The following is a 20,074-nucleotide window of genomic DNA, read 5'->3' as shown; positions in this document are numbered from 1 at the left end:
AGTTATTTATAGAGCACATTTAAAAAGACGACCGTAAACCAAAGTGCTGTACAATGTCTAATTAGTATATATGTAAAAAGATAAAAACAGTGAAAACACAAACACAAAAAATCCACAGTACTGCAGTAATAATACATAAAGATACAGCAAAAACAACAACACAGACAGTTCTTATGTGGATTTAAAAGCAAGGGAAAAGAGTAGTTCTTGAACTGTTCTTGAACATTGCTTTCAATTGGCAGTACTGATTGTTACTATACATCAGCATTAGAAAGCTCAGTTAAGAACATTCGAATCATGGAATTGGTGATCTTAAACCAGCAGTCAGTTAAGGCCCAACGAACAGTGCCACTCTTTAACCAATCAAAGGCCTGCATTTTATGAATGGTTCTCATACACACTGAAAACCAGCTGGCCCTCGTGGACTTGTGGTCGACCATGGCGGGTTTTCAACCAAGATTACATGATGGAGAAAATTGTTAAAGCACCATGACCGTCTGAGAAATATATTGCAGGTACTTTGAAACAGCAAGGCATTTTAGCCTATACAGCAGGGATCATCAAATCTGGCTCTTGAAACCAAATCCAGCACTGGTTTTCTTTTCTCCCAGGTACTTAACTGAATAATTTGTGCTACTGATTGGCCAGACTATCTTCACACCTCCTAGTTAAAGGGAGAGTGGAAAACCAGCAGTTCTCGGTACTTGAGAACTGTGATTGGATGATCCCTGATATACAGAACGTTTCAGTAATGCTTTAGTATTTAATGCGTACAAGTAATTTTGTGTGTATGCTGTAATATGTTTCTTGTCTGTTTGTGTAGTACATTACCATAAACAAGTTGCAGGTCTGTTTTCGTAAAGCATTTTATACTTTGAACTAGTAATTTCCATGCTATGTAAAGAGGAGTAACCTGCTGTAATGCAAGTGATGAATATATTTTTACTCATTTTAATGCAGAAAAATGCAGTCGTTTTCGGGGCTAACGGGACATGCGTTGCCTTGTTGACAGCTCCCAGACAAATCTGTGAATAATTTGTTTCTTTGCATGTTATGAAGCATGTCCGAATTTGACAAGCATGTGTTGCGGGGTTTTTGGCGAGAACTCGCACGCCATTCGGGAAGATGGCCGTACGGGGGTGTGGGTGGGTCTGTCCATACTCTCCCTGGCCACAGGTGTTACTGCTCTTCAGAACCGCCCCACTCTGAGTGACCTTTCTCCCAGTAGTTCTCCTCCTCCTCCCCTTTCCCCCAGAATTCTCAGTCGTACCCTTTTTCTTCCGCAAGGCAAGACATTCCTCTTAAGTGCTTCTGACAAGATTAGCTCTGGCATTAGTGGTATGCTCTGTCCACGGTCTTTGAAAAATAAGGTTTGCTGCTGTTGCGGCAAAACTCCCTTAAAATACGCTAACGGGCGCACTTCATTGTTTCCAGACACCACAGAGGGCATGTTAAGATCAAACTGGCCACTCTACCGGTGATTTATGACGGGCCTGTGTCTCTGACCTATGTCCCATTTCGCTGATTATACCCAGGCTATGGAATGAGGCCCACCATTTGACCTCTGCAGTTTAGTTTTATGTGCACCGTGCCATATGTACGCAATGCTGTGTTTGTACAGTACTCCGTTTCAAATTTCAACTGATTCAGACCCCGACAGCGTTGGAGCCTTGGAGCCCAGAACACCTTGGGTTGTTATGACTCATACACTACCTACACTCATGTTTGCTTGTAAACAAAATGTACAAGCAAACATGAGTGGCATTGCTCAACGATGCTCTTGCGCAACTGTCCGCGAGTTAATAATGGATGAAGGAATTGAGAAACTTTCCTATATCCTGAGTTTTCAGAAGCAGGAATAACAAAGGCTTCTAGAGGGATCTCCTCCTCATGTTGTCTTCCTGCGTGCTCTGTTGCTTGGGCTAAGTATTCCACCAGTTTTAACGGCAAAATTTGACTCTGGATGAAAAGGCCTGCTTTGTCCTGGCTCACCTGACCCTACAATAATGTTAAGAGCTGATCATATACAATTGACATGGTTAAATTTGACACAGAAATGCCTCCACCTCACCCCAGATATACGGGGTCGTAAGCCAGTCCTGCTGTAAAATTCAGTTGACCCGCTTAAAAATTGAGCTGATCAAGCTGTTCTAGCTGGGTATGAGCTGTTGAACCAGCATGTCTATATTAGTCATAGGGCTAGTCTAGCTGGGTATGAATTGGTTAACCAGCTAGTTCTGGTAGCTTGTGTTGACTAGCTACCAGCTGTTTCGAAACATAGCTTGAGCTGGTCAAACCATGTCAAGCTGGGAACTGGTCTGAACTGGTCAACCAGCTAGTGCTTGTAGCTTCTGAGCTGGTAGCTTGTCAAACCATGCTGAGCTGAGAGCTGGTCTGGACTGGTCAAACCTACTGGTAACCCTTTTCAGTAGGGAGTATAAACACACCATGCCATGGATGTGCAGGGAAAAAAACATGCAGGTCAATCCACAGTTTCTCCATTTAGTTTCAATATTATTTTAAAACATTTGGTCTGTTTGTTTTCTGCATCTATGAACAGTTGGGGTTATCCAGAAAGCAAAAGGAAACTGGCACTGGTCTCGCACTTGTTTGTAAAATGTTAACCGACCTGCACTCGTCTCACAGAAAAGCCTTTCACGTAATCCCTTAAACATGAAATTGATTGAAGATGTTGGTTTGATTAAAAGGCATGCCTCTAAAGAAGGAAAATCCCTAAAAACAACAAATGGACTTTGATAGAGCTTGTGTGGATGAAATGAGCAGACAGACAAATGCTCAGAAAGGCTGGGAGAGAAAGTAGGATTTCTCTGGGTTTGTTTCCTGTCTAGCAGGCCCCCCTGTCTGAATCTCCTGTCCTTGTTTCACAGCACGATGAAGGCAGAAACTGTGGGAATATGGGGTCAAGCGGAGGTAAGGGCAGGTTCCTCATGTTCCCGCAAGCCACCGACGAGGTCCTGGAGAACAATGACAAATTCTCCCCCTGCAGCATCAAGTCCATCAGTCACCTGCTGAGAATCAAGAAGGACGAGTGCTTTGTCAGTGAGTATCCAGTATCCAGGGAGCTGACCAGTTCAGACCAGCTCCCGGCTTGACATGGTTCGACCAGCTCAAGCTATGTTTTGAAACATCTGGCTCAGACAAGCTACCAGCACTAGTTGGTCAATCAGCTCATACCCAACTAGGCCAGCTTTATGACCAGTTTGACCAACTCAGTTTTCAAGCTGGTCAAGCTGGCATAGCTGTATTTTATAGCAGGGTTTAAAGACAGGGATTTTTAACTTGGGAAAACTGAATTTGTTTTAAGGCCTCTGTTGAGGTATGAATGTGTTGTCTGGGTAGAGAGTGATGGGCCCATCTGCGGAAACCAAATTGTGGAAGAAGGCGAGGCGTGTGATGTTGGACAGAACGACATGGATCCCTGCTGCTATAGCGCCAAAGAGCCATCGGGCGTCCAGTGCAATCTGAAACCAGACAAGCTTTGCAGGTGATCTCATACACAATCTATTTAACTTGCCAATGGATGCAACCTGAAAATACTGTTAACTGAATGGATCTGGAGCTCAGAACTATGATGGAGGATTGTTTATTGTGTTTATCCGTTCTGGTTCCTCAGTGGTGGAATGACTTGCCTACCGCTTTCATTGCTTTCACAATGACTGTATTTTTTGTTTAGAACTTGAAGTTAATGCCCCCCCCCTCTCCCTCTCTCTCTCCCTCTCTCTCCCCCTCTCTCCCTCTCTCTCTCCCTGTGTCCAGTCCCAGTCAGGGTCCCTGCTGCAATGGCCGTTGTGTGTTCAAGCCCTACGGAGCGTTCTGTGAAGAGGAGACTGAGTGCCAGTTGACTAGTACATGTTCGGGAACCATGGCCGCATGCCCACCTCCCGGCGCCAAGCCCAACTTGACAACCTGTGCCCGGGACACACGCGTCTGTCTTAACGGGGTGCGTACGAGGCCTGAGACGGGCACCGGTCCCCACTTTTGAGTATAAACTCTGAAAGAAACCGTGCACGGTATACCCTTTTCACCCAGTGCACTTGCGGGACGTGTTTGTCACGCTACATTGATTTGACGTATTGTTTTGCCTGTTCGAGTGATGCATGGCTCTCGGACAAAGAGTGTGTTTGAATTCGGAAAATTGCTCAATGCGTGCACTGTAAACTCCAACCAAACGGCTCCCCATCGGGAGATACTTCCTCAAACATGAAAACGTGGAGGCAGAGGAACGACGCACTGGAGGAGCTTGTAAAGACTGTTAATGGGGTTTGAGAAGTCGATAATGTGCAAATACTGCTACCCTGCAAGAGGTCAGTGCCAGTATTACTCTGTCAGTTCATTCTGCACTGTTATACGTCTCCCAGGAGTGCGTCCAGTCACTGTGTCTGAAGTACGGCTTGCAGCAGTGTGACTGCTCAGAAGTTTCCTCCACAGGGAAATGCTACCTGTGTTGCCAACAGCCAGGTAACCACGTCACTTTACCGGCTGTGTACATTCAGTGAGCACTTTATTAGGTATTTATTCAACGTATTTATTTATTTATTGTTCTTCTGCTACTGTAGCCTATCCACTTAGAGGTTTGACACGTGCTGTGTGTTTGTGCTCTTTTGCATACCGCTGTTGTAATGTGTGGTTATTTGCGTTACTGTCACCTTCCTATCAGCTTTGACCAGCCTGGTCCTCTGACCTCTCTCAGTAACAATGCACTTTCTGCCCGCTGGATGTTTTTTGTTTTTTGCACCATTCTCTGCAAACTCTAGAAACTGTTGTGCATGAAAATCACAGGAGATGCTCAAACCACCCTGTCAGGCACCAACAATCATTCCACGGTCAAAGATCACATTTCTTCCCCATTCTGACATTTGGTCTGAACAACAGTTGGACCTCTTGACCATGTCTGCATGCTTTTATGCATTTAGTTGCTGCCACATGATTGACTTATTAAATATTTGCATTTACCAGCTGGTGTACAGGTCTACCTAATAAATTGCTCACTCAGTGTACGCACAACTCTTTTGCTTCATTCTCTCACACTGATTTCAAACAATATGGCCACTGGAATCTTTAACGGACAAAAACTTTTTTCATTCACTCTCATATTTCCCTGTTTAGTCACCCTGAGAAACATAGCAGTGTTGTGATCTGTTACCTTGGCAATAATATTATAGGGAGATATTGTGGTTGCTTTCATATTGCTCCCGGGATGGCCTGTTTAGCTGTTGCGTGCTAAGCAATACATTTGGCAACATACTTGGCTAGTGGAAGAAAGCAAACACTTTGTTCCGATCCTGAGAGGCACACACACATACGCACACACACAAATTCCATATAGGATGCTGCTATTTTACCCTTGAGAAACATACTTTTCCAGTACAGTAACAGTACAAAATATGAAGGCCAGCAGTATCTGAACAGCCCACTCAAAACATTAATAAGAAACTTGAGTAAAAAATGTAATTCAGTGAGAAATATGGAGCTGTTGAATGCATGATGTGTGTAATTCCCATGATTAGGCTGGCATGGATTAAGCTGTCTTCAGCAAAAAAAAAAAAAATACATGAGAGGGGCGACATGGCTCAGGCAGTAAGAGCAGTCGGAGGGTTGCCAGTTCGATCCCCCGCCCGGGCTGTGTCGAAAGTGTCCCTGAGCAAGACACCTAACCCCTAAATGCTCCTGACGAGCTGGTTGGTGCCTTGCATGGCAGCCAATCGCCGTTGGTGTGTGAGTGTGCGTACGAATGGGTGAATGAGAAGCATCAATTGTACAGCGCTTTGGATAAAGGCGCTATATAAATGCCAACCATTTACGTGGTGTTTGTTTGTATGTCTCTCCACCACAGGTAAGCCAAAAACCTGCGCGAGCACAACTTCCTCCATCATGACCAAGTACTTCCAGGGCGCCAGTGTGCCCCTTGTGGCAGGTGCGCCTTGCTACAACAAACAGGGCTACTGCGACATGTTCAAGGTCTGTCGCGTTCTGGATGCTGACGGTCCCATCGCCAGACTGAAAAACTCATTTTTGCACCTGAACGAGTTCGACAACCTCGCCGATTGGATGGAGGTTCGTATTGGCGAGAGGGAGCGAGGTGGAGGGTGCTCTGTCTGATCTCTTTGCGGCGTCTTTGTGTGGAGCGGATCACAGAGCCTTTCCAGATGTGAACTGCTTTCAAGCACGTTGTGTACCGGGGAGCTTCCTGTTTTTCACGTGCCGTTTGCATGTCACCCGGCTTCCTGCTTTCGCCTTGCATGAGAGTGTGTCCTGAGCAGACGTGGGTGGACTCTGTAAAAACAAACATCCAAAGGGACGTGCTCCAATCATGCATCGCATAATATGAATATGAAGGTCTCCTCAGTGTGTTTTTCAGTAGCCAATCACCTCTCAAATGTGACGCTGCCAATGTGACCTCTACTTTCCTTCATTTGTCGGTTTGGTAAAATAGTTTTGCTTCTGCTGGTTGGTTACTCACCTTGCTGAACTTTCTTGTTGTGGGTCTAGTTCCCCTCACTGCTCTGATTGCTTAATTTCTGATATCTCTGCTGTGCTGTTGACATTCGGACCTGCATGTTCACCTGTCACACTCGTGGCAAACCCTGGTGAGTGATCCAGTAAGGTTGTGGTGCAAATTCTCAGTCGTTTTGCCTCACTTTCCGCTCTGGATTTGGAGAGACAGACTTGAGTGTTTATTTATTTTTTTACACTTTATTTTACACTTGCTTTTTAACCCTCAGGCTTACTGGTGGCTTATTCTCCTGACCATATGTGGAGTAGCAGCTGTGATGGCCTGCATCATCTGTTTGTGTGGACGGACCCTGGAGACCGACAAGGACAAGTAGACGAGTTAAGTGCAGAGATTTGCATGCTGGGATACAGGAGGCCACCGGTGTGGCGGGGCAGCATTAGTCACGGATCAGCTGGAATCTGGGTTTGAGTGCATCAGCTGTACGAGGGACTGGAAGCGGTGGTGTAGTCACGTCACTTAACTACATGTCCAATCAAGTCTCAAGTCTCCAGCTCTCAAGTCAAGTCCAAGCCTCCTTACCTCAAGTCCTGGTCGAGTCCCAACTCTATAGTTCTCAAGTCAAGTCCAAGTCACCGTACCTCAAGTCCTAGTCGAGACCCAAGTCTCCAGCACTCATGTCTGAGACCAAAATCAAGGCAAAGTCACCCAATCAGCAGTCCAAGTCTCATTGCCAATTTTCTCTGTCGTACTCATATTGATGTCCAGAAACAGCTGGCAGGAAAAAGTGTTACATTTTACGGCTATTTCAAAGTACAAAGAGACCGAGACATGTAATCCCTCCTTTCCTCTAGGCAGCATGAATAGGCCATTATGTAATAGCTACTACACAAACTACAAAGTGCAAGTTAAAAAAAAAGTTGCAAATGGTCGAGCCCAAGTGTATTTTGACACAGATCACACTCAAGTCCTGGACATGCATACTACAAGGCTGGCTTGAAGCCATCAAAAGAACACAAAGAACACAAACCAGTTTTGTATGTCTTGCTTATCTATGGTCACGTCCATATCAACTTGCATTGTTATTTGCAGGGTCATTTACCTCTGCCCTGTTACCACAATTTTATCGACCTAGGTGCCGGGGTGTTGCGGGAGGCACCATGTTCGAGGGACGGCGTGTTTGCGTTTCCCATTGCGTGGTTGCTTTACGAAACGAAGCACGTTGCTCCAAACATGAGGATGCCAGGTCCTATGAGCGAACACACGTGGCCCCCGAACCTGAGTGGTCTCTCCTCTTTTAGACTCACCTGTCCAAACACCAAACCATAGGACACGTCCTTGCATGGAGTTTAGCTTGTTTGCTCTGCAGGGCATCTGAACCCCCACCTCCCCTCCACTCCACGTCTAATTTAAGCTTTGACAATTTTCCAGGTTTCCACCGTTGTCACATTGCAACTCTTGGAGCACCATATGGGGTAAGACACATAAAAATTCAAAAAGGAATCCATGCCCTGCCTGTGGTCATGGCAATGACAGTTGAGACATTTGATGGATGGAGGACAGGTCTGTTGATGACGACCACTCACCTGATGTTGTTGTGGAAGAGGATCTTGGGACCCTTTGTACTTGATTTGTTTCCAATTTACAGTACCCTCCACCTCCTGTGTCCAAAGTGCCCGACAGCTGAAGACAAGATTATGCCAGGGGGTTATGTAATCATCTCCATGAGTCAGAAATAAATGATGCCCATCCACACTGAAAGGAAATTATGAATGGCCAGACAGATGGAACTTTCCATTGCCTCAGAGATGCCTGTATGAGCCTCTCCCTGTATAAAACATGTTAAAGGTTATTCTGTTGAGCCCGTCATTAAAGGAAGACAATTCTAGAAAGCATTGACATGAAGGTTCCTTGTGAGGTAACTGTCCAGTAAGTCTTCATATAGCGAAATAATTGCTCTTGAACTACATTAAAGACACTTAAAATTGTTATTTAGCTGACGCCTTTATCCGAAGCGACTTACAATTGATTAGACTAAGTCGGGGACAATCTCCCCTGGAGCAATTGCTCAAGGAACCTAACAGCTGTGCTGGTCTTATTGTGGCTCCACCGGACTTGAACGACCAACCTTCTGGGTTCTAGCCATGTCCCTTAACCACTAGGCTACAGGCTACCCAAAGGTAGCTTGGTGAGTGTATAACATACATAAAGCAATGCACAATGCTAAATTGTCTTTTGTAAATGCATTGGTCATTATCTGGCAATGTGTACCCCTTTTTTTCTCTACACAATTTGGTAAGGTGCACCCATAACATTACATTACATTACATTAATGGCATTTGGCATTCATCCAGAGCGATGTACAGTTGATTAGACTAAGCAGGAGACAATCCTCCCCTGGAGCAATGCAGGGTTAAGGGCCTTGCTCAAGGGCCCAACGGCTGTGCGGATCTTATTGTGGCTATACGGGTCCCAGTCATGCACCTTAACCACTACGCTACAGGTGGCCCCACCCATACAAGGAACACTGCATTTGATGAGCCGCTGACTTCTATGTACTTGTCTCTGAGACACTGACCGTTTTACCGAGTAGGGACACCCTGATTTGACCAGTAATACTGCTGGTTTAAATAAGAGAAGCAGCTAGAACTACATTTTCAAAAAAACAGCAGTAATACTGGCCTCAGAGGGGCAGACTTTTGTATCCCTGCTCTGGAGGCAACAAAGTACTACAGGAGAGCTAACGCTGGTTGGAGGAGAGATATGTCACACTGACAGACGACAGGCTGCCTGGTTACGTGTTCCTGGTATAATGTAGGATATTACTATTGCAGAGATAATGGAACTTGTAAACTTGAATGTCATTTCTGATCAAAGAGCTGTGTAGAGTTCTGTTTTGTTTTTACTTTGATGTATACCTACCCAGTGTCCTTTTTTTATTTTTATAGTTTAGCCGAATGTATTAGGATAATTAGGATCCTGTTGCCATTGTTCAGATCCTTGTTTGATGTGAGGGAGATCAGTAGAGATGATGGACAATGCCTGTGGAAGGACAGCTAGGCCATCATCATTACCCAAACAATAAAGTGAATGGTTCTGAAAGCCAGATGCAAGGCCAGAGAAGTGTATTCAGATGGTCTGTTTCTGCATCAGGGCTGTGTTACCTGCACATTGTTTTCAATAAAAGAACAAATCTGTAGTACTTGGATTCATGGATTTTTATTCAAATGCATGTACATATTTACAATTATATACATGATCATTCAACTATGTCTACTGCCTTTTTTTTTTAGATTAAGCCCATCCCATACAGTACACATGAACAATATTTACCATAAGGTTTTACATTATTGTTAATACATGGTATTAACGCACATCTTGCATTCTTTGTGATATTTCTTTTTGCCATTGCAAAAACATGACATTTAATACAAAAATTGCAAAACTTTTACCATCTTCTACAAGTTGAATGGAGATGATATGAACTGATATGCGAAAGAACCATTACAGTAGGGTTTCTTATAACACTTACATACAGGACCAATTTCACACACTGAGCTTCCACATCCAAGGGATTCCTGAATGCAAGGCCTACTCATCGTACATCAACTTGAGAGTGGTTATTATCCACAACTCTACCCATTCAATTTATATAAGCAATGTGACCCATTATGCCACCTTATAATATACCTTCCTTTTCACAATATTTCTACTAATTTATTTCCCCATTTTCGGCAAAGACTAGTCAAAGTAGCCTCCCATCCAACGTGGAATGAAGTGCGAGTAAGTTAATGAACCATACTGGAGAGTGATTTTTATTTTTCATGTTTGTCAGTTATTATTGGTAGTGCAGTCAGTGGAATTATATTTCTGCCAGGCAACAAAGGTTCACATTGGGAGAACAATCTTGGCTATTCATTGCCTAATTTCTGAAATAACAGGAGAGCATCCTTCTAACATTCATCTTCTTAATGAAAGTCTGCCCTTTCATTGATCTAAATGGGCACATTTAGATGTACTTTTAGTTGGGAGAGAAGGCTGCAATGTCCTTATGATCAGAAATGATATGAAGGCGATAATTTCTTGACACAAAAGTAATATACATTGACCTTAACAAAATCTATTTTATATATCTACGTCATATAAAAATAATGAGCATTAATTTTTACTCAAGTACTTGAATAAATAAACTTAAGATATGTCTAGACTTTAGGTTTAAAATGCTTTTCAATCCACATACAATTCGATTACTCTAAAAATGATACGCCAAAATGTACAACAGAAATTAATCACTGAAACAGCAGGGAATTAAACATCAGTTAAGACGCTTTAAGTGTCGATTGCAGCTCACATCTATACTGCTGTCAGACATTTTTTAAGGCACACTCTGTCAGAACCTTAACCCACAAAAGTGAGGCAGACAGCGGTGAATGCACTTACAGGTCACTTTCCACGCAAGGCAAGGCCAAGAGATGGGACAGAAGTTTAGTACCGTAAGTCAATCAGTTTCTACTGATTCCTGGCTCTGTTAAGTGAAGTCTGCCATCCCTTGTTATAGCTGTGTAATATGTAGGTACAGATACATATAAGTGCCATTGTATAATGCAGAAAGTTATTCAGCTCACAGTCTCACTGACACTTACATTACTGCATGTCATGGTTATGACTATAGTCAAAAGTATCATGCTGCATGCAGTGCTCCAGGGCACCCATAGTTTCCTAAACAAAACCTTAATGTAACAATGTAGTAGAGCATTAATAAGCACCATAGTCTTTGTATAAAAGACAGTCTCTTTGGGTTACCAGCTGGATAACGATGAGCGGAATCGGAGTAGAGCATGGCTCAAAAAGCAGTACTTAGAAACGTGTTATATACATATTTACACATTAAAAATATTACTTTACATTATATACATAACAGTGTGTACTTTGCATTTTGCTTGAGATATTACATTTGAAACATTAGTTTCAGCTGGAAAGATTATTTTCAAAATGCTTGTTCAGAGGTGACAGTTGGTCCACAGCAGATCTTCAGACTCAAACTCAGTGTTTCTTCTGGAAATGCCTAAAGCAAAGAAAAAAGAAAAGAAAAGAAAAAGGTTACTTTCGTCAACACATTCAGATTCTCCACTTTTGTTACAAGAGACTGTGCGCTACGGAGAACCGTAAAGTGCTACAGAGAATAAACTACAATCTCACAGAAGATATAGAATGGGACATGGTCAGTTTATAAGAGGAGATTCACAAAAAAAGACACAAAACAGCTCATTCCTCATTGTGGTGGGACCTGAATTACATGGGCAGATAAAAATGAGCAGCTGGATTCTTTGAACACTGACCTTTTTGAGGGGTTCTTCCATCCATCCATGCACTTCACAAATGTGACTTCCTGTGCCAAATTGAGTGCTTGAGGACTCTTGACACAAAAGACGCTCCTAGGAAGAAATTAACAATATATTTTGCATGTTTCTTGGCAAGTTGCCCAGCTTTTAAAATGACCAACGATTAATATATTGTTCTCATTTGCTTTACTCACTTCTTCTGTGTCTCCCCGACTTTAACACGGATCTTGTGGACCTCCACACCAGAGGTGGCGCTAGAGTCCCCGGACCACCAAGAGGACACCATCTGTAGCAGAGAGGAGGAGGACCAGCTGCTGGACTCCTCCCACTTAAATTTCATCATCAGAAGTTCTCCAATGTCCTTCTCGGTCACCAGAAGGAAGGAATGGGTCTTGTTGGTTGAAATCTTGTCTTTTCTGTCAAAGAGAAGACCCATAAAGGCACGTTTATTAATGCAAAAAGCACCACAGGTGGCAAATAATACCCAGTCAGAATAACATAAATAATATTCAAACCGTAAGTGGTTTATCAACGTAGTTTCCAGCTGAAAAGGTTTTACAGCACTTAAAACAACGACCTGGATATAGGCAGTATTTAAACTGCTCTGGTGAGCAGTTTCACAATCTTTGAAAATCCTTGAAAAGTTTCAGAATCTGTTACATTGGAGAGGACAGATGTGAGGAGGGCAAGGTCCTTACATGTTCAGCTGAAGGTCCTCAGCATCTCCATTAGTTCCGTATAGAGACACTGTCAATGAGGGCTCCATCTCAGACCGGTTCACCTTACTGGAGAAGTGAATCTTCAGCTGGTAGTGGTACACTGTTGGGTTAAATAACGCAAGATTACACCATGAGTGAGCTTCGAGTCAGCGAGTCAGGGAGTTGACTCAGTTGAATCACCATGTATTTAGTTTGCTAAATCGAAGTGGTGACTTCTTTCTGGCGAAAGTCAATGCTCCAGCTTTGCAGCTACAGAAATTCACTGGGCATTTCGGAAGAAGAAGCTCAGAAACTGTGAGCGGCCCCACCTCGGTAGGGCATGGAGGCCCGGGTTTTGGTGAACATCTTGGCGCTGCGGGCCTGGCGCACCCTGCTGACGTCGTAGCCCACGGTGTTGCAGCGGTTCTTGCTGCAGCTGAGGCAGACGCCGCGGTCGAACATGTCGCTGCTCCCGCAGCTGTACGCCTGACTGGCCTGCTGCTCGTTCAGCAGCGAATCGATGAAGAGATGGATGGACCGCTCGTGCTCGCACTTCACCGCGTCGGTCATCGCTGCGGGCAGAACCTCCCGTTAGGACACGAGGCATTACATTACTGGCATTTGGCAGACGCTCTTATCCAGAGCGACGTACGGACTAAGCAGGAGACAATCCTCCCCCTGGAGCAATGCGGGGTTAAGGGCCTTGCTCAAGGGCCCCCAAGGGCTGTGAGGATCTTATTGTGGCTACACCGGGATTAGAACCACCGACCTTGAACGTGTCCCAGTCATTTACCTTAACCACTACGCTACAGGCCGCCCCACAGCGGGCTGAGGCCACAGTGGGACATCCGAAAGGCGGCCATAAAAACGAGTGTGTAACGGGGCGCTAATCCTTTACAAAAGCAGCGGCTCCCGTCGAACAAACACACCACGTTTGCGGGGTCTGCGCGAGGCTCCTATTGGTGGGCGCCTCAATTACACCCTAATGACCGGTTTCGTCCAACCATGTGAATAGACTGCCTGTTTGTTCTCAAACCTGAATGGCGTGATTGTCTGGATCTGCGCCAAAGATTAAGTAAGAGTTTGCCTCAGCAATGTGCTCGGGTAGATGTGAGCACAGTGTGATCGTTCTGCACCCCTTCGCCGGAGCGTAAGAAAAGTATTTGTGTCACCACAATTATGCAAGCTGCCAACCTCCCTGCGTGCAAGCAAGAAGCCTGAAGGAATGCTCACCTTTTCACTGGATAATGAGAAAACTAGCGCAAGAAAACAGTATGTTCTAGGACAGGGGTAACCAACCCCGGTCCTGGAGATCTACCGTACTGTAGGTTTTTGCTACAACCATAACAAAAGCACACCTCATTCAACAGCGAGAGCAGGGCTGCCCAACCCTGTTCATGGAGAGCTACAGTCCTGTAAGCTTTCATTCCAACCGTAACAAAGCACACCTCATTCAACGGCTAGAAATCCTGTTGAACTGCTAATCAGCAGAATCCGGTGTGCCGAATCAGGGTTGCATTAGGGTTGCACGTAAGCCATGGGGTTAACATCACACATGATGTAAAATGGGAAGCTATGAGATTGTGAGATTTGAGATTTTCTCAAAGTTAGCACTCACCCAGGATCCCGAAGTTAGCGATTTTCTCCAGGGCTCCACGCAGGTTGCAGCCAGGCTGGAAGCCGCCCCCGTTGGGGTAGATGTCCACGTGCCCCACCGGCTGCTGGATGCCGATGCTCAGGCCCAGGGAGCCCCGGGTGAAAGTGTGCAGCACGTCCACGAAATGGGCGTCATCCGGGGAGAGGCGGTGGTGGGCCTGGGCGCCTTCAAAGTCAGGCCCAGCCGGGTCCAGACCTGCAACCAGCCCAAACTCAATGAGTAAACTCAATGACATACGTCAGCTCAGCTTTTCACACAGCCACGATACTGTATATTCAGGAGTGTATTTCTATAGGTGCACTTTGAATACAGTATACAATAAACGTATATAAGTACTTTCATCGCCCTGTATGTCACGCGTGCCTTTATCGAATAGGTCTTGACAAAAATGTGATTAATGGAGATTGGAGAATGGTGTCAGGGATTTCAGTAGTTAAATTGTAAAAATTCCAGGTTGAGAACGTGCAGTGTTTTTCCGTCAGATGGCCTGTTGTCTGACTAGCAGAATCACCAACAGCTTTGTACGGCCTATAGATTACCTTTGCTTGAGCCATACATTTCACAACACGTTTTCAGGGTTGTCACATAGCTGATAAGTCCAGTTAGGGTGTGTGCATTGCTCGTGCTTGAGTAAAAAAACTTCCTCAAAGGTTTGCAGGACTGTAATGAAGGACCGACACTCACCAGTTATCCTTCCGACTTTGTTGGAGGCGTGACTTCCAGCAAACCCAGCCACATGGGCACCCAGACTGTAGCCAATGAGGTGAAGATCCTCCAGAGTGACATTAGTCGTCTCCTTTAAAAAAAAAACGAAATAATATATATATATATATATATATTTTTTTTTTTTTCCTTTTTCTCCCAATTTGGTAGCCAACTGGACCCCGTCTGATTCAATTAGAGCTAGTATTAGATACACCGCCTACACACCGTCCCTCGGCGGCCAGCAGGAGAGCGACACGCCTTCAAGCCGTCTCGTCTCACAAGCCGTGACTGTGATTCCTAGGCGCTCGAGGTGCTTGTTTTTGTGTGCCGATCTACTAACCCTGCCAAGTCCCTCCCTCTGGAGCAGCGAGCCAATTATTGCTGCTCCACGTGAGCCGGCCAAACTTGGCTTTTGGCAGGACCAAGAATCGAACCCCGGTCCCCAGTGTGCAACTGCAGCAAACTGCAAACGCAAGTCCGCTGCGTCTTAGCCTGTTGCACCACCGCGGCTCCAAAACAAAATCATTTTAATTATTAAATAATTATTTGGTGCCCTCTTCCAAAACCAACCGAATAAAAAAAAAAGCATGATTAAACTAAGCATTAAAATGAGATTAGAGTGTTGTTGTAGGGTGTTGTTGAGGAATACACACCTTTATCCAGTCGATAAAGTGACCGACGTCTTGTCCCACTATCTTCGTGTTTTGAGCAGCCACGATGTAATGATTCTGTGCCGTGTTCAGCCAGTCCACTACGATGACATTGGCAGAGTGTTCCCGCTCGTACAGCGCAGCTACAAGCTTGGCGACCCAGCTCTCAAACATCCCGCTCACCTGTCAACAAGGAGAGGGAGACTGTGATATCCAGCAGTGTGCTTTCAGTTCAATGTGTGTCTGTCAAAACCTGGCGAGTCAATACATTACTGAACCACCAACACTCTTTATACTTAGTAATGCTGGAGATAAGTAAGGCTGGAGATAATCTGTTAATGGCTAGATATTATTTTGCTATATATATATATATATATATGCAACTATTTTCCTTGATTTTCATAACTTTCCACACAATAACCAACACCCCCCAACGGACACTCTACCCAAACCCCCCCCCCACCACCTCACAACTCTCCCTGTTTTAAAAAACATGTATTTCTGTTTACCGTCCATCCATGGATCACCAGAAAGGTCTTAGCAGTGCTGTTGAAATGGCAGGCGCTGAGGGACTCGGGACTTCCGGGCACAATATAGCACACGTCCTCATCTGGATCTGAAGGTCTCCGCAGAGAGAACTTTGCATAGGCACTACTTCCATCCTTCTTGTTAAACAAGCCCTTTATTGGCTCCAGAAAATTATCTGGGAAAGGAAAATTTAAGAAAAATGTTCAGGGCCTACTTCTTAGTGCTTAGTTAGTTTTGAATTTTCCTTAAAATCTATATATACTTTCCTTATTCTGAACTGTATATTACTGTGTCTAAACTCTGCCTGCAGCTGGCTGACTAGCTGACTGATGCCGTTGAAGAATGCCTGACTCTATAGGCACCCCTGTAATTACTCTGAGGGGTTACTCAAGTTCAGTCGGTCAAGCAGGCCCTTTTGTAAGGGACACTTTTCCCAGCTTTGTTCTACTTTCACAGAGCTGCCGAGAGGTGGAGCACACACACGAATACACACACACACACACACACACACACACACACATTCACACATACATTCTGCATTCATAAAACTGACAAGGTCAGCGTTGTCACAAAGTAAACATAAAAACGGTCTCCTTTCTTTCCAAGAGCCACTGACAAATGTTACTTGTGATTACAGATAAAAGTCATTATATTTTGAAGTCGTCTAATAAGTATTTCTTATTATTATAATTATTATTATTATTTTGAAAATAATACCAGTAGTAATATAATTATTATAATAATCGTTATCATCATAATAATTGGAAAAGAAAACAGCAATCAGTTTTGGCCATCGACGAAGTAATATCAAACCACTGTATCCAATAGAGCTGTAACGCTAAAATATTGCATGCTGTATTTCATCGAGTTAAATCTATTGCATATTCCACAATTTCAGTCCGAGTCTTTGAACACTAAATTTCCTACATCCTTAATTAAAGAGGAAACATCGCAAGCGCAGTTACATTCGCGCCAACAACGCGCAAACGTCCGAGCGCCCAAGAAGAAAACTTGTGCAGCACAATCTCAAATATCCAAGAAGCTATCGCTGACACGTCAACTGCATATCCGCATTTTGCTCAACTGATCAATGGCGGCATTCCTTCCCTACACTGAAAATTCAAACACGCTATGTTCAATATTCATGCATCCGACAGGAAATTCTGCAGCATCATTTGTTAAAGCTTACACAACGCAGCATGCTCAATGTGCCACACTACAGCGAAAATTATTCAACGTGCTTTCTTATGCGAAAGATAGCCACTATCAAGGAAAAGTAACCAAACTATAGAAATGTATACACTTGGACCATATACATTATTGTGCGAATTATTAAAGGGCTGCAAACTTACCAAAGAGAGAATTTGAGAGCTCTTCTTCCAAAGGAGTTACAGGGAACACCGTTAAACTTGTGACAAACAAGAAAAAATATTGGTATGCGCCCCTTTTCATGTCTTTAAATATTAGAATTCAATATTATTGACACCCTGTGTGTTTCTATAACAAGAGGAATATAATTCAGAACAAATTGAATATATGCCACGGCGTTTTCCCCCACACTATTTAGTCCAAGTCTCCACCCTTTCAGTTAGCAGTGTTGTTATCTGAGATACTTCATTCTGAACACTTCTTAAATAGCACCTCTTTCGCTCTATTGGTTGTTTCATTGGCTGCCGTATACGGGAGGCGAACCACTTGTATGAAAGCGCGTGAGAAATTAGTCTTAATACTTTGAGGCAGCTTTGAGGTGCCCTCCTTTTAAACAAATACTTACTCTAATAAATACGTTTTCAACAATTAGAATATTTTCTGTGAATGAAATATCGTCTCAATATAGAAACATTGAAGAATGCTATTAGTAACTGGCACTGCTTTTATCGCTGTGTAACCTACTGGCGCATTGATAAAACTGCGATTTCACTTTTCTCCTGATCCGGTTTTTAAATTCCTTGATATGTCCAAGATACTTGGTGATTTTATAGTGAAATCACATCCAAGAAATCATCAATAATAATAATTAAATTTTTTAATTTTTAGATTTTGTTGTTGTTGTTGTTGTTGTTGTTGCTTGTTTTAACGTCACTTTTACACTTACTTTAACAATGGAAAGTCAGAGCTTGGTGGCCTCATGCTTCTGTAATTGTTTTTGTTTATATGAGTAAATCATTTTCCCTGTTTTAGCATTACATACAGTATATATATATGTATATATATATATATATATATAACTTTTTTGTTCTTTACTTTGTTGTCATGTGTAAGCTTTGTTTTGCAATAGAGGCTGTGTAAAAGATCAGCGTAGTCTTCAAGTAGTGAAACCATTAATTTTGGCAGGATTAAGGAAGCAATCCACGACATGACCAACAGCATAGCTTCAAACAACTCCTTGTTAGTGGACTTTGTCCCTTTCACTGTAAACAAAACATTGTGGGGCAGTTGATAACAGTCGAAACTCATGTATACACCGACTATTTATACACCTAAACATGAAAAACAACATTTTAGGCAGAATTTGTTAAGCCATCATTTCAGGGTCAATTCCACATGCCAAGAAATCAATGGCTGAATTAATTATATTCTATTTTTAGAACTTCATCCTTATCTTTAAAAAACAACTGTTTTTTTTTTTTTCTTCCATTTTACACAACACCAATCAGGTTTAATGGTTGTCATGTCTGTGGCATTTAACACTTGCCTTTGCCACAGTTACAGTTACAATATAGCTAAATTAGTACAATAAATAAATAAATAAATAAATAAATAAATACATTTTACTGTGGCAGTTAGGCTGCATGTTTAAACAATGCCACTTCATTCTTATGTTGACCTCATGTGTTCAGCTGAAAAGGGGTGAAAGGTATCAGTAAACATGTTAAAAAAAGATTGGACAACAATACTTGGAACACAGTGTGACCCCAGTAATACTGTGCCGGCCCTGCTCTCCCTGTTCCATTGCTCTGCTCAAGCAGCCAGCACACAGGTGAGTATCTTCCAGTTGGACCTTTGCTGCTTGCTGGCAGGAAACAGTTTACAACATCTTTGGCAAGTGGTTTTATGATCCGGGATTGGCATTTGGTACAATGTTGTGGTGAGGCCAATGTAAACCATTCATAACTAAACGTAAAAAAAACTGCATAATGAATCCTAAATGTGCTTGTGGATAAAACGGCAAAGAAAGAAAAAAATGCAAGGCCAAAAAAAGGCTTTAAAAAAAGCCTTTCTTCACTGTGAGCTTAGCGCATTGGCGTGCCAAGCCAAGTCTTGGAATTATTGAGGGTGCTGTCTACTTTATTTTTCATAATGCTTTCATCTACATTTCATTACACTGATTTAATGCATGGACTTTGAGGCACTTTATTACCCAAGTTAATATTTTGCTTCACCCAGCCAATTGGGAAGCCAGCAGCCGGCCAGCGTAAAATATTAGTGGCGGAGGCAATCAGGGTGGAGTGGACCGGTGATGGAAACAAGCGTGACGCTGTTTCTGTTATCCGAGACGCTCCGGGGTGAACTCTGCGTGGGGCTAAGGATATTGTCACCTGCTACGGTCATGTGCCCACAGCCAGGACTGTCACTGGCAAGTGCAGCACGTCTATGTGTGAGCGATTGTTTCACGGCTCATGAGCTTACGTTGCAGCTGCGGGCTGCGACACAACGACGGCGGGGGCCTGTTCGTTTCGCGAGTCGGACAGAGCAGGAGCGGCATGCCTGTCGCCGTGCATCACAGGCCAACGCTGACATGCGCGAATGCTCTAGACTAAACAGCGGCAGGATCTGAGGACAGGCCAGCCTAAACTGCGTTTTGCTGAGTTATATACGTATATTTTGTTAAAATGTAAATGTACTGAGAACTCCTACATTTGTTTTTCCGCCAGCCGTTCTGAAACATATTTCATAAGTTAAGAAATTAGTACTGTAGTATCTGGACATATATGCGCAAATTTGTTTATTGTAGTACTGTCTCTGGCCTGCCAGAGAGTGGATCAGCTGGGAACAGGGATACGTAGCGCGACAGCATGCAG

At 43.6% G+C, this 20,074-nt stretch overlaps 2 protein-coding genes across 3 annotated transcripts in view; one reads left to right on the top strand and one right to left on the bottom strand.

Moving 5' to 3' along the window:
- The window catches only part of si:ch1073-396h14.1 (disintegrin and metalloproteinase domain-containing protein 10), a 32,193-nt gene extending 22,519 nt beyond the window's left edge, over positions 1–9,674 (top strand). Inside the window, exons 10-16 of one of the 2 annotated variants that reach the window (XM_061237722.1) lie at positions 2,889–3,060; positions 3,361–3,505; positions 3,778–3,961; positions 4,380–4,479; positions 5,855–6,075; positions 6,744–6,852; positions 7,904–9,674. In XM_061237722.1, coding sequence (XP_061093706.1) covers positions 2,889–3,060; positions 3,361–3,505; positions 3,778–3,961; positions 4,380–4,479; positions 5,855–6,075; positions 6,744–6,848 — 927 coding nt within the window. In that variant the 3' untranslated portion in view covers positions 6,849–6,852; positions 7,904–9,674. Of the gene's footprint in view, positions 1–2,888; positions 3,061–3,360; positions 3,506–3,777; positions 3,962–4,379; positions 4,480–5,854; positions 6,076–6,743 lie in introns of both variants that reach the window. The other variant, XM_061237721.1, reaches the window with a different exon arrangement.
- Position 9,675: 1 nt separating this feature from the next.
- LOC133125962 (lipoprotein lipase) lies at positions 9,676–17,639 on the bottom strand. Its single transcript, XM_061237723.1, has 10 exons — positions 17,405–17,639; positions 16,034–16,227; positions 15,528–15,707; positions 14,854–14,965; positions 14,131–14,364; positions 12,842–13,084; positions 12,513–12,633; positions 12,009–12,230; positions 11,812–11,907; positions 9,676–11,537 (listed from the first exon to the last, which is right to left on the bottom strand). Exons 1-10 carry the CDS (start codon positions 17,502–17,504, stop codon positions 11,516–11,518), a joined length of 1,524 nt encoding a protein of 507 aa, XP_061093707.1. The 5' UTR covers positions 17,505–17,639; the 3' UTR covers positions 9,676–11,515.
- Positions 17,640–20,074: the final 2,435 nt, after the last annotated feature.

This window comes from Conger conger, chromosome 4 (assembly GCF_963514075.1).
Source record: "Conger conger chromosome 4, fConCon1.1, whole genome shotgun sequence".
Lineage (NCBI taxonomy): Eukaryota > Metazoa > Chordata > Actinopteri > Anguilliformes > Congridae > Conger > Conger conger.
The sequence above is the reverse complement of the archived record's forward strand: the minus strand, read 5'-3'. Positions and strand labels throughout refer to the sequence as shown.